The sequence below is a fragment of the Squalius cephalus genome, assembly GCF_949319135.1.
Source record: "Squalius cephalus genome assembly, chromosome: 11".
Classification (NCBI taxonomy): Eukaryota; Metazoa; Chordata; class Actinopteri; order Cypriniformes; family Leuciscidae; genus Squalius; species Squalius cephalus.
In genome coordinates, this window is record NC_137132.1 from 6,928,797 (window position 1) to 6,943,988 (window position 15,192).

Consider the following 15,192-nt stretch of genomic DNA (forward strand, 5'->3'; position numbering starts at 1 on the left):
AAGTGAAAGTTGTAGAAACCAGAGCGTTAACTGTGGTTTTAAACTACTCTTTATTGTCAGAACATATCAGGACAAACACAAACAGGTGAACTTTTCACAAATCTGAGGTAGAACATTCAAACATTTGTCATTTTTCCTTAACAAAATAAATATCTTTATTGGACAATTTCTTAGTTTCTGCATGTGCTAATTTATTTATTTATTTTGGTAAAATTTAATATTCTGACTGAGTTTTATTAAACCATTAGAAACCATTGGTCATCCAGTATCATGCATTTAGATCATGAGAACCACAGATAAAACCAGGCATAGCCTGCCCTACAGCACCTCACTATCATGGCAAAATGTAACTTTATGGTCATGGTATTTGTATGAAAAACAGTAGTCTAAATACATTATTAAATACCGTAATTATATTCCATTAGTCCTTTAATACATTGTCTACATTAATAATATAATAGCAATTCCATATGTACAGTATATCCCACATTTCATGGTGCAGTTAATATTACTAAGCTAACAGTAAATCCGTGGTAAATGATGGGAATTTCAGCCTTCAGACTATATCGTTGCGCACAGTGTTTCACCTGTTTGTCAGCACTGTTTCATCTGCCTTTAAGCTGGTTTAAATCACTGAGACATTTGTGTTCCTCGCTGAATTCAAACGCTTCTCACTGGATTTCGTGACCGAGACCGATCAGAGTAAATCTGCTCTAACTTTAGTGAGCTCGCGCTCGCGCTCGCGCTGCCGTTTGGACTTTGAGCCGAGCGGATAGACGGTCCGTGTGGCGCGCGGTTCAAATTAGTTTCGTTCCGCTTTTGGCGCATAAACATTATCGAACATTTATCGACCTCTTGATATCGTTTTATCGAGAAAAATTATATCGCGATAATTATAGTTATCGTTTTATCGCCCAGCCCTACAGGCAATGGAAAAAAAAAACATCTCAATGTCAATCGCGGTTAACGTTATTCATTTATTTACATTTACATGAAGATGAATGTGATCCCTTTCATCCTGGTCGGAAGCCATCTACAACATGTCCTAGCCAACATAACCTAAATGTGAAATAAAGAAAAACGTTTCTGTTCAAGTTTACCATGATTTATTAGGCAAACTCACATGATTTAACACCTAGGCCTATGGTATGTGTGCATCTGTGCCTATTTGAAACACTTTTAATAATTTTGGAAGATTGTGCTGATGTAGGCCTACTTTGCCTGTTTTTATTTATTTTATTGTGTGTGTGTGTGTGTGTGTGTATAACAATTATATATATATAAATATATATATCTTAATATGGCTGGCATTACATTTTAAAATAAATAAATACTATGCAAAATGACAAAAATAATTAATCAGAATACTTATCAAGTTCTTGAATATCATTTTTCATTACTTCTTAATATTATGCATTAACTTAATATGGCGTACTGGCGTTAAATATTAAAATAAATAAATACTATGCAAAATTACAAAATAATAAGAGTACCAAAAGTTGCTCCTGTTCACGCCGTTCACGCTCGCCGCTGCAAGATTCGGTGGGTGATTCAGATTTCTTTGGCACAGCTATTAGAAGACTTACAATTGTCACACAGGTTGCTCACGTCACATCTACGTCATCAAGCTCAGTTTGAGTCTGCGCAGTACGCTTGGCAATCAGGAAGTAACTGCTCCTAATGTGCTTCAACTTCTCTCCGTTGAAACCTATGGGGTCGCTGTGTCCAGTTTATATACTGTCTATGAGAAGCGCGCGCGCCTTCACAGAACGAAAGCGAACAGCAAACCGAAACCGAATCAACATTTTCATGGATTAATAACTTGAATTCTGCTCTGTAACGTTACCTCATACAAAACTATTAACGTTATATAACGTTACTGCCAGAGAGGACTGCGACACATCATCATGTGAACGACTTTTGGTACCGGTTTTGACATTTTCTCAATAAATAAATGATTGTGATTGTCTGTCTGTTGTTTTATTTTATAATTGTAGCCTACATAGTTTTAAGAAATTGTTAGGTTTAGTGGTAGGGGTAGGATTAGTGGCTCAAACTATCTTTTAATGCTATATTGTTAATAAAACTGCCATTTCCCTACACATATCTGTCCATTACGTTTTATCCTTTTAATATTGTCTATAAAATATGTCTAGGTGTGGGAGTAGGGTTAAGGGATCTTACATAAATAATCTATAAAATGGTAAAAAGGAAATTATATAGATATCTTTATAATATGAAATATTCGTAAATAGTTTAACGGTCATTTTTTAGCTATAAAATCGTCATAATGTTATGTAACTTTACTGCTTTATAAACCAAACGGTATAAGCCAGTTAAATCAACAGCTGAAAAGAGCTGAGAAGGAATTCAGTACACCATGAACTTTATTTTAAGTGTCTGTATATCTGAAAACTCTTTACAAAACCATAAAGCTGTTTTACAATTTCATGATATGGAGGAGTCACAACAGTTATACATTAAAAGGTGACTCTTTACCCCAAAAGAGATCAAGCTGTTTGTGAAACATTTTTTTTTAGAACAGCTTTATGGTTTTTAACTGGTTTATACCATTTAAGAATAAAGCGGTAACGTTAAGATCAAAGTCCATTTGTGTCCACAGTACATTGTTTGCAAAGGCTTGAACTTTCATGTTCATATTCATGTCATTTCACAGTTATGCCACATTGTTCATCAGTGTTTCAAAGCACCAAGTCACCACTTTAGTTGAGGGGCCACACACATGATGAAGTCATAGATAAATAATGCTTAGTTAATGATGACTACTGTATTTGAACGCCAACAGAATTCGTATGTTATGTGCTGTGATTGGCCAATTTTGGGGTCTGTCCATTTACCTGCAGGCTATGAAGAAGACATGAACATGCTTGGAAACTTAGATCATAATTCAGAAAAAAAGTTCTCACATTAATTGATATACTGTTCTAGCCTGTATGCATGCATTAGAAGATAATGTGGATTTTTGTACATTCCTTTAATAATTCGAAGAGTAGTCTTGCATGCATGCATTAATACTTTTTTATGCATGAATTCATGATGATTCATAGCATACCATTCGTACCATAACCATAGCTGTATCCACAATGGGTGGTAAAGGCCAATTTTTTGTGTGAACAAAGAAAACATCATGATCATGCGTAATAAATCATAATTCATGATGATGTACTCATCTTAGTTAATGTTTTAATTAAGGTGTTGTTCATCAATGAAGTCATGAATGAAAAACGTTGAACTCGTGTTAGTTCCGGATGATTCATGAGATATTAATGCATGAATTAATGCATATTTCATGCATGAATTTATACATGAATTCATGATAATTCATGTACCCTTACCGTAAAGTGTTACCAAATAGTTTTACAAATAATTCTCTGAAATGTCACAATTTATTCAAGATTTACTTAAATTTACAATGTAAGTCAATAGAAATGGTCAACTTTATGACATTGTACAGTAGCCTACACTTCATCAAAAATAACACTGTAAAACCTGGAAAATAGGTCGGTAGTGATTGCCTATTGGTTCTAGATCAGGGTTGCTGACAGTAACATTAGTCAACCCTAACTGAGTAAGATTGTGAACTAAATTAAAGAAATTAATGCCATCCCGGCAAATCTCTTTGGATGAAAGAAATCTGCTTAATATTGATGATCTATCCGCTCGCTCGCGAGAGACAGATCTGCATGTCAAGTCCTTATAGTCGCTGCGTTTGATCAAACATTGACATGTTAACTAACTGTTTTGCTGACATGTTGTAGTCGTGCATCAATAGCATGTTTTGAAAAGCAGATTTAAAGGAAGTCTGTCTCTCCGACGGCCGGCTTTAGCGTCACAGCGGCTGTGTTGACAGTGAAGGCAGAGATGCTGATTTGGCGTTCGACCTCGTCCCAGGCCTTCTGCGGGTTCACCGCATTCTCAATGTCGAACAAAGCGTCATAAATTCCTGGGAAAGACTCGCCTGCGTATTTATTGTGACTGCTGGGTGCGAAAATGACATGCCTGGAAGAAACGAAAGAGAAAAAGACAAACATGTTGTTTGTGCATGTACCAAAAAACATCTAATCAGACACAGGTAATACTTAAACTGATCCACAAAACACTGTTGAGTGGTTATTACCTTCTTAATGGAAGTACAGGTTATGCTAAATTTGGCATTTGACAGTGCATTGTGGGTAGGAGCAAACTATACCAAGAAAAAGCCGCTAAAACGTGTGATTGTTTCTGTTTTTAGACTTAAACCACTAATCCTAAGTTTTAAACTTGAGTTATGAACTTCACAATGTAATGATAGATTGTGCTTTACCTGTAAAATGGTCTTCCAGGCAAACCCAACGGATCAATAAAAGCTCTCTCTAAATACATCAGCTGATCATTTACCATCCGCACATCCAGGGCACTGAGACAGATAAAGATAAGGTAACAGTTGTAATGTGTCATGAGATGTGACACAGGAACACGTCATCATATAACAGGCCTTGAGACTCTATAACAGCACTGTGACACAACACCTAACCTGTGCGTAATCTCAAACCTAGCGCTTTAGTGCTGAAGACTGTGCTGTTGTTTTGTCATTCATACTTAGAAGTGTCGAGCTGATCAAGACGCTGATGAAAGTCTCGCGCTGCGACCGTGAAGTTCTCAACCGCTGAGAAGAGAGAGTCTAGAAACACATGATAAAGAAAGACGTTGACTGTCAGGAGATAAATCAAGAGTTTTGCATTTGACATGGAAATAATTGCATGTGGAGAGATGGGATGCATCTAAATTCTTATACTCATGTCTCTGGCACACTTTTTTTTAACATGCTACACTCTTAAAAAATAAAGGTTCTAAAAGGGTGTTTTTGCAGCGATGGCACAGAAGAACCAGTTTTGGTTCTTCAAAGAAACTTTCAGTGATCAGTTCTTAAAGTAGCCTAGAAATCTAGACGCACCCTAGCGGCAGCAAAATTTATTTTGCAGCCAGGGTAGTCTAGCAACTCTCCATTGACTTTCGAGCTGGAAAAACCTAAATTAGGTAAGGCCAATCACATCGTGTATAGAGTAGGCGGGGTGGGCTTAACATAATGACGACAGAGTTGTGACGGTTCCCTCCTACTTGAAAACAAAGAATGGTGGCTGCTGGAGAACAGTCTTTCGAATCGGCTTTGGCCACGACTCTGGAGGACTTGGAGTTAAGTTTTAACTTAACTTCTACTAGAACAGGGTTTCATACTTGAATATTCAAAAACACATTATTTCCCCATATTCTCCATAGTTGCAGCTCCTCTCTTCCCAGTCTGTCAGTAACGCTCTGTTTAGTTCCTGTCTCTATGAAGCCCCTCCTTCTGAAAGCACACTGTGCTCTGATTGGTCAGCTTGATCAGTGTGTTGAGATTGGTCAAGTGCTTTTCGAAATGTCTTGTCCCTTACCATAACCGCCAATTTCAACACTGCTAACTAACTCGACCAGGCTCCGCCCCTTTATTCTGCGTATTAATTATTTAAATGAGGAATATTGTGACGTGCTCGTTCCCAGAAGAAACTTAAGACTACAATAGAGGCGTTTCAGGGAGTTCAGAAACACTGACACTGATATAGAGAATAACTCCTGCTGGAGGGACTTTTTCATGCTCAAACAGCAACATTACACACTAAAGAAAGATGAACATGGGGAAAAAGGCATAATAGGTCCTGAGTGTGAATAACATTTTAATCATCTGAAGAAATGTTTTCCACTATAAAGAATATTTTGTGTAATGGAAAGATTACATGGATGTTAAAGGTGCTTCATGGAACTTAATACCAATAAAGAGCCTTTATTTTTCAGAAGCCGTGTTTCCACCGCAGGAACTGAGAACTTTGGGTGGTACTCTCTGTGTTTCGACTGCAGGAACCAGGGTCTATTTAAAGTTCAAGTTAAATATTTCCCCCTCAGAAAGTCCCTGCTGGCGAGGTAGTACTTTTACAAAGTTCGGGAACTTTAGGGGGTGGGACTTGGGCACTGAACATGCGTATTGGTTGAGTTCATGCCGCATTTTGATTGGTTGACTCCATACACCATTTTATTTCAACCACCATTTTCCGTGCAGTAACTCACATCAACATGTTTGGTATTCACATCAACAATAGAGTTTTAAAAATATGACAGATGGGCTGACGACGAGGTTCAGGCTTTGATTCAGGATGGATGGCGTGCTCAATTCCTTTTGAGTTTGATTTGGGTGCTCTTCGGTCCAAGGTAGAACATCTAAGGTGCAGTGTGGAGAAAAAATCTCTGGTAGCCGAGGCACTCCTTAGTTAAAATGTCTTTATTAAAGAAATGACATGTCCTAAACGGACGACTTTAAAATGCCCACGCGTAGCGGCATGGGGCCTTCTTCAGGGCATAATGAAGCAGATAGAAAACAGGTCTTATAATGACAGAGACACACAAGTAGAAGCTAACACACAGGTGCTAACAATCAATGTTGAAGATCTGCAGGTAATTGCTAGGACACGCCTCTCACATGGCTCTCAGCACCAAAGCTACAAGTCACAATAATTAACAAAAACACAGGCACCAAATAGCATGCATATATATTCATGCATATATTGCTAAGGCACACCTCTCACATGGTTCTCAGCACTAAAGCTGTTGGTCACAATAATAAACAAAAAACAAGCAACAGATAGCATGCATATACACTCATGCACATATTGCTAGGACACGCCCCTCACATGATTCTCAGCATTAAAACTGTTAGTCACAATGTAAGCAGGAAACACAAGCAGCAGATAGCATACATATATTCATGTATACACATTCATGCATACATATACAATACACACACAAAAAAAAAAAAAAAAAGGTAAGTAGGCACAGAAAAGAACAATGTTACAAAATCACAAAAAAGGTCTATAATCTATCTCCTCATTTAATCCTGGATAGTCCATCGCTTTAAAGCTCCATATCCAAAAGGTTTCACGTTGCAATAACTGTTTTAAAATGTCACCTCCACGTATTGATTTTTTAATAATTTCAATGCCCTGAATTCTCAAAGATGATGGGTCACTATGGTGTATTTCTTTATAGTGTTTGGCCATAGGGTAATCATCGTTGTTGACTCGGATTGCGTATTTGTGTTCATAAAACCGCTCTTATCCTTTTTGTTTGGTCTGGAAATGAGGAAGAACTTTTGCAGTTTCATGAGTACATCAATACAACTAACCCAAATATAAAACTTTCAATTGAACATTCAAAAACATCTATAAATTTTTTGGACTTGACTATCTCCATAGATGACAATAATCTCTTATACACAACAATATATAGGAAAAGCACAGATAGAAACACTTTATTGAGGGCTGACAGCTTCCATCCAAGGAGCCTGAAAGATAACATTCCTTTTGGACAATTTCATCGTCTTAGACGCATTTGTAACAATGATTCTGATTTCGAAATGCAGGCTCAAGATATGTCATTAAGGTTCAGGGCTAGGGGCTACTCACCAATGATAATAGAAAAAGCAATAATAAAAGCACGTTCCACAACACGCTCTGACCTACTAAAGAAGAAAAAGAGGAGAAAAGACATGGTCAAAAACAATTCTAGACCTGTCTTTGTTACCCAATATAGTAGCAGTGCCTCTGAAATGAAACAAATAATTAAGTCCAACTGGGGGTTAATTCAAAGTGATCCTATTCTGAAAGACGTTTTTCCAGAGCCGCCTATGACAGTGTTCAAGAAGGCACCATCCATAAGGGACAAACTTGTAAGAAGTTATCTTCCAGGTCCTAAACAAAAAACATGGCTAGAAAAAGGGTTGTGGGGGACCTATAGATGTGGATCTTGCAGTCATTGTGAGGGTGTCATTCAAAGTAAAATTTTTTTATGATTTGAGAACGCAGAGAGAATTTAAGACTAATGGTTTTATTAACTGTAACTCTGAATATGTCTACCGGCTACAATGCCCATGTGGGTGTTTCTATGTGGGCAGAACTAAAAGAAAACTAAAAGAGCGGTTTTATGAACACAAATACGCAATCCGAGTCAACAACGATGATTACCCTATGGCCAAACACTATAAAGAAATACACCATAGTGACCCATCATCTTTGAGAATTCAGGGCATTGAAATTATTAAAAAATCAATACGTGGAGGTGACATTTTAAAACAGTTATTGCAACGTGAAACCTTTTGGATATGGAGCTTTAAAGCGATGGACTATCCAGGATTAAATGAGGAGATAGATTATAGACCTTTTTTGTGATTTTGTAACATTGTTCTTTTCTGTGCCTACTTACCTTTTTTTTTTTTTTTTTGTGTGTGTATTGTATATGTATGCATGAATGTGTATACATGAATATATGTATGCTATCTGCTGCTTGTGTTTCCTGCTTACATTGTGACTAACAGTTTTAATGCTGAGAATCATGTGAGGGGCGTGTCCTAGCAATATGTGCATGAGTGTATATGCATGCTATCTGTTGCTTGTTTTTTGTTTATTATTGTGACCAACAGCTTTAGTGCTGAGAACCATGTGAGAGGTGTGCCTTAGCAATATATGCATGAATATATATGCATGCTATTTGGTGCCTGTGTTTTTGTTAATTATTGTGACTTGTAGCTTTGGTGCTGAGAGCCATGTGAGAGGCGTGTCCTAGCAATTACCTGCAGATCTTCAACATTGATTGTTAGCACCTGTGTGTTAGCTTCTACTTGTGTGTCTCTGTCATTATAAGACCTGTTTTCTATCTGCTTCATTATGCCCTGAAGAAGGCCCCATGCCGCTACGCGTGGGCATTTTAAAGTCGTCCGTTTAGGACATGTCATTTCTTTAATAAAGACATTTTAACTAAGGAGTGCCTCGGCTACCAGAGATTTTTTCTCCACACTGCACCTTAGAGGTTCAGGCTTTATTAAGCTAATTTGCCTAATCTTCACGGTACTTTTTAGACCGCGGTGGAAACGCAGACAGCAACAGGTCTGGGGGAAAAAAAGTTCCTGGGACAAATTGTTCCGGGTAATTTCGGTGGAAACGCGGCTAGAGTGCATGATTTGATCATACTAATCTTGCATATTAAATGATGGATAGTTTGCACTGCTGCATGGCGGCAGGATGCTTCAGTGCTAGCTGGTGAATGCTGTTAGCGTATTTGCTGAGAGACGAGGCGTATTCTGTACAGTCCAGAGGTAAGATCAGAGAATCAGCCAAACTGAAGATCAGTCCACCTCGAACACGGGCCACCGCCTCCTGCCGGCGGAAACTCGGGTCGTAGAAGCGCTCCACGATCTCATAGGTCTCGTACACGCTGTGGTAAACCGGGTAACTGCTGTAGCGCTCAGTTTTCTGGGGGAAATTTTTCAGGTCTGACTGGACCAATTTTGGACCTTTTTAGAACCTTTGTCAATATGTGTAAACCTCAAGACTTGATTGGTGATTGGTTCTGTACTGGTGATTGAGAGAACCGCTGTACCTGTACGTTCGGTAGTGCGTGCATGCGCAGTATCAGCTGCTCGTGCTCATCAGTTCTCTCAGCACAGCGTGCCTCAGTTCAGTGAAGAGTTAGGCTACTGGAGTCAGGGGTGCCGCCAGAAATTCTGGGCCCTATGGAAACCAAAATTTCTGGGCCCCCTACATTTTTTACAGATAAATGTTTTTTTTTTTAAAAAATCATTAGGATATTAAAGGTATAGCGGAGGATTTTTTACTTCCGGGTGGATAGTGTATACTATTGGTCCTCCTAATTGTCAATCATTCTGGTGAATCAATCAAACTTATTCAAAAAGTGGAGAGGGTGGGTCTTATCTAAAATCGGAAAGATCCTCCGCTATACCTTTAAGTAAAGATCATGTTCCATGAAGATATATTGAAAATTTCCCACCTTAAATATATAAAACATTTATTTTTGTGAGTGAATGCAGCACTATCGCCAGTAGAAATGAACAACTTTAAAGCAGATTTTCTCAATGTTTAAATTGTTCTGCACCCTCAGATTCCAGATTTTCAGATAGTTTTATCTCAGCCAAATATTGTCCTATCCTAACAAACCATACATCAATGGAAAGATTATGTATTCAGCTTTCAGATGATGTATAAATCTCAATTAAAAAAAAAAATTACACATAAGACTGGTTTTGTGGTCCAGGGTCACATATACTTTACATGAACAAGCTTTAGCTGGGTCAAACTGCTCAATCAGGAAACATCAGCTAGAACTAACCCATAATTAAATCAGTCCAGGAATAAAACTAGCTAGGCCAAAAGGGCAACAAACACACACACACACACACACACACACACACGTAATAACCATATTATTTTTATTGGCCTATTTAGTTTTCTTAATATAAAATATTAAAATATCTATTTTGTAAACTCCTTATAGCCAATGGTTACTACAGACACATGTTTTATTAAATTGTATACTATTTTTTCTGGGGCATTTTATTCATATTAAGAACGTCAAGTTTGACAGCATCGATCGTAGCAGCAGCACTGTCACCAGAACAAACGACACACACGGCAAATTGATTTTGTAATTTTTTATTTCGAGTCGGAGGGACTGTCAGGCATGTCCGAAAGTGAGTAACTTTAGTAACTTGTGGATCAGCGCTGACTTAAGACGCGTACTGACTACGAACGATTCAGTCCGATTTGATGTAGCCTACTGGTTCGACCGGTTCACTAAAAAGAACCGGTTCAAAAGAACGATTCGTTCACGAACCCGACAAGATATTGTTTTGCGCGGAACAAATTAAAAGTGAAAGTAAATGATCAGAGTTGATGTTTCGACATTTAACAGCCAGAATCGATTCTACACTGAGTATCAAAGGCAAAGTGTTTAATGGAAACCTTCACAAAAGCTAAGACACGAATTTACGTGTAACTTGATAGAAACGGCGGTGGATTTTGTGAATCTGAATGTGACCAAACGTTGATCAAGGTGAGTGTTCAGGTCTCGAGACGTTTTACAGGTGACTTCCGCATTTAGGCCAATATTCGCCTATTTCCCCTAAAGGACATATTAGTTATTTTATATGTGTTTGATATGTTTCATTTTAGAGCAGAACATGGTTTCATTGTTTCGTGTTGTCTGTGGTTTATTTAGCATGTGTGTTAAACATTGTGTATTTGAGTGAACGCCGCGTCTCATGATCCTGTTTCTCTGAATCTCAGGCTCCGTTCAGCTGAATTATTGTTTGTCATTTCCATTCAGAGTCAGTGTTGAAGATCAGATTCTGTTTCAACTGTTCAGTTTCATCATGGATGAAACTCAAACATCCAGAGATGAAGATTTTTATCCAGGTTGCAGGTATTTTGAATAAACTCCAGATTAAATCACCTTTAAATTATAGTAAAGAAGATGTTTTTATTACGTTAAAAACTTTAATTTTATTGAAAACAATAAGACCAGCCTGTTTTTCTTTTATTAAAATACATTTTAAGAACTTATATTAAAATATAAAATAAATATATATATATATATACTGTGTGTGTGTATATTATATATATATATCACAACATGATCTCAGGTATTACATTTCTATAAAAATATGATTATAGTATGGCATTTTACATTATCAAAACATTATCAGTAATATATTATATAAGATATAAACATTGTACAAGAAGAATGTTTTAATGTAATATTTTAATGCATACAGTATAGTGTTGCTCACACAGAGAGACATCTGTGAAATAACTCATTTCAATATACAATTTTTGTAATAGCAGTGTAAATGAAATAATCATGAAGAGTGATTGTATTATTGATAAATGGATATGTAATGTGTTGAATATGGCAAATATGTTTAACTTTAAACTCGGTTATAGTTCAGTTCATCAGAAGAGATCAGAACCAGAGTCCAGCTGTGTGTCTATGAGGAGTGACGCGTCGATGGGTCATCCAGTACATTTTAAGAGTGAAGATACACAACATGATATCAGGTATTACATTTTTATAAAAATATGATTACAGTATGGCATTTTATATTATCAGAACATTATCAGTAATATATTCTACAAGATATGAGAAATTCTGTTTGGACATTGCTTACAGTTATTTTTATGTGTAGCTAATATTTTAGTGTATGTTGTGTTACTCACACATGAGACGTATATGAGAGCACTTAGTTCATTTTACAGTTTTTTTAATCAGCATTGTGAAAATAAATTCTTTAAGGATAAATGAATATGTGATTTTTGAATATAGTAATTCAATGTATTAACTTTAAATTTAACATATTTATGTTATAGTTCAGTTCATCAGAAGAGATCAGAACCAGAGCCCAGCTGTGTGTCAATGAGGAGTGACTGGTCTATGAGTCATCCAGTACATTTTAAGAGTGAAGATACACAACATGATATCAGGTATTACATTTCTATAAAAATATGATTATAGTATGGCATTTTATATTATCAGAACATTATCAGTAATATATTCTGTCAGGTTTGTGAGTGAGGGATGAAGCGAGGACTAAAGTGCAGAGTTGATGGGCTTTATTTTAATAAAAATAAAACAAAATACATACAAAAACTACCCAGAGGGAAGGACTTGACTTGACTACAGGGAAACACGCTGTGTACATACGATGTAGAAATGACAACGCACCAGCACAGAACTGCAAACACAGGGAGAATAAATAGGGAGCAAACAAGGCAGGTAACGAGGGAGGACAGGTGGGGCAAATGAAACAAGGTGTCGGAGGGACAGGACAGGCAAGCTTTGGCATAACTGGAGTCCTGGCGGATGGCCAGGGCTGTGCAGTGAGCTTGTGTGGCATCGGCAGGGCAGGTAACAAGGGCAGAGCCATCAGGGCAGGTAGAGTAGACCGGCCAGACTTGGGCAAGACAGGGACTATAGTGAGGAAGGAAAATCCCACAAATATAACTGCTCCAAATGAAGCATGGCTGACGCGGTGGGCACAGGATAGACAGTTATCTGGGAAGGCCTCTGTGGCCATATCACTGAGAGCGGGCTGCTTGGCGATGGCCTCCGGGCTGGCTACGGGCTCTAGGACAGCCACCAGGCTGGCAACGGGCTCTGGGACAGCAGTGATGTGCTCTGGGACGGCCTGCTGGAGCTTGGGCGGAGCCGGCAGGGCAAGACGCCTGGGGATGGCCTCTGGCCTGACGGCAGGCTTTGGAACTACCTCCGGGCCTAGTGGGAAACAGGAAGCCTTCCTCCTCCTCCTCCTCCTCCGTGAGCGAAGCGGCTCTGCAGCCTCTTGGGCCACCACTGGGGGCGCTGTAGCCTCCTCAGCCACCACTGGGGTCGCTGTAGCCTCCTCAGCCACCACTGGGGGCGCTGTAGCCTCCTCAGCCACCACTGGGGGCGCTGCAGCCTACTCAGCTGCCACTGGATAGGAGGCAGATAAGGCAGACCTGTTCTTCCTCCTCCCTCTCTCCGAAGGGGTAATCGGAGGACTGGGGACAAACTGGTGAGCAAACTCCTTCACACTGGCTCTCCCTTGACGGAGAGAAAGGAGTTTGCTTCGTTGATCCATCTGCTGAGCGGAGGGGCAGGGAGATGGGAAAAGGAAGATGACCATTTTTCTGCAGAGTCCTCTATTGGCTGGTTCATTCTGTCAGGTTTGTGGGTGAGGGATGAAGTGAGGACTCAAGTGCAGAGTTGATGGGCTTTATTTTAATAATAAAAATAAAATAAAATACAAACAATAACTACCCCGAGGGGGATGACTTGACTTGACTTGACTTGACTTGACTACAGGGAAAAACACGGTGTCCATACGACGTAGAAATGACAACGCACCAGCACAGAACTGCAAACACAGGGAGAAAAAATAGGGAGCAAACAAGGCAGGTAACGAGGGAGGACAGGTGGGGCAAATGAACCAATAATCAGAGGCCAGTTGCATAAGCATAGCCATTATGTTAAGGCCTAGTCCACACGGACACAGGTATATTTTCCTCCTGCGTTTAAAAAAAAAATACCGTCCACACATGCTCAGTTTAAAAGAAATCTCTGTCTACATGAAAACGCAAAAACACGCTATCAAGTGCTGTCAAGAGCATGCCACACCAGCAGGCGGCGATATAACCCTAATCATAAAGCCACGTTGGCCAATCAGAAGCCTGAATCAGAAGCAAAAACCCCAGTTTTACTGTCTACACAACAATACTGCAACCAGCATTTCTGAAAATCCTCACCCTGGCAGGGGTTTTCAAAAATGTTCGGTTTCAGTGACCTGATACTGCGTGTCCGTGTGGACAAATGGCCGAACCGCGTAAAAAAGTCACGATTATAAAAAATACCCGTGTCCGTGTGGACAAGGCCTAAGACAGTGCCTTAAGTTTAAGTATGACCCACTAGCAGTTAATCAGGGGCAGTCAGTCTTAGTTTTTGGTATCAAATTAGGATAATCTACATTTTTATGTAACTGATTTAAAAAATATATGAACAGTCTTAAAGAAAATAAATTGATGTCTAAGTTGTAAGACTGTCTTGAAGGTTTATGCAACCGGTCCCAGGTAACAAGGTGGGTGGGGTTAGACAATAGACAGGAGTGCACATGGCACAAGGAAACATGACAAGCCATGTGCTCATACCAAACATGACAAAAACACAAGCACAAAACGAGACATGAACACGCAGCTAATGAAAACTCATAAGCCACGTGTTCACACAAAACATGACAACAAGAAAGCACACAGCTAGTGTAAAACACAAGCTGTGTGCTACACAGCACGAGACAAAACATGACATGAAAGCACGTGGCTGATAAAAACACGAATCGCGTGCTATACAAAACACGTGGACAAGAGCGTATGGCCCGAGCGAACTCGAAACCGCACGCTCACATGACAAGACAGAGCGCACAAAAATGAGTGTAAGCTCATCCTGTGCGCTCACTACAGAAAACAAACATGCAAATCATGGATGACTGAATCCCGACACAGAACCGAAAACCAAACTCGACCAATGTGGCGGGATCCAAACACCATGCCCCGCACACGTAACAAGGCACGTAGTCAAGTGAGTGCATGGCTCGAGCAACCGTGCACTCAGACAAAGACGAGACAAAACCGGGAGTTTTGTGTCAGAGCTCTGTCACAAAACCAAGAATTGAACTAGACAGAAGTGACAGAACCCTGACAATATTCTACAAGATATAAACAATGTACAAGAAGAATGTTCTAATGTAATATTTTAATGCATACAGTATAGTGTTGCTCACACAGAGAG

The 15,192-nt window shown here is 39.0% G+C and overlaps 2 protein-coding genes across 2 annotated transcripts in view; one reads left to right on the forward strand and one right to left on the reverse strand.

Annotated features, from left to right (window-relative positions):
• Positions 1–3,491: 3,491 nt before the first annotated feature.
• LOC307167268 (putative N-acetylated-alpha-linked acidic dipeptidase) lies at positions 3,492–9,483 on the reverse strand (the record flags this gene model as incomplete). Its single annotated transcript, XM_079886254.1, has 5 exons — positions 3,492–4,020; positions 4,325–4,417; positions 4,600–4,681; positions 9,167–9,356; positions 9,460–9,483. The coding sequence occupies 5 exons, from the start codon at positions 9,481–9,483 to the stop codon at positions 3,813–3,815; spliced, it is 597 nt and encodes a 198-aa protein (XP_079742380.1). The 3' UTR covers positions 3,492–3,812.
• A 1,765-nt stretch (positions 9,484–11,248) lies between these two features.
• Positions 11,249–15,192, forward strand: part of LOC307167269 (NACHT, LRR and PYD domains-containing protein 3-like) — a gene marked incomplete at its 5' end in the record, with an annotated part of 78,719 nt that continues 74,775 nt past the window's right edge. The window contains 2 exons of the mRNA XM_079886255.1: positions 11,249–11,298; positions 12,243–12,356. Coding sequence (XP_079742381.1) covers positions 11,249–11,298; positions 12,243–12,356 — 164 coding nt within the window. The remainder of the gene's footprint in view (positions 11,299–12,242; positions 12,357–15,192) is intronic.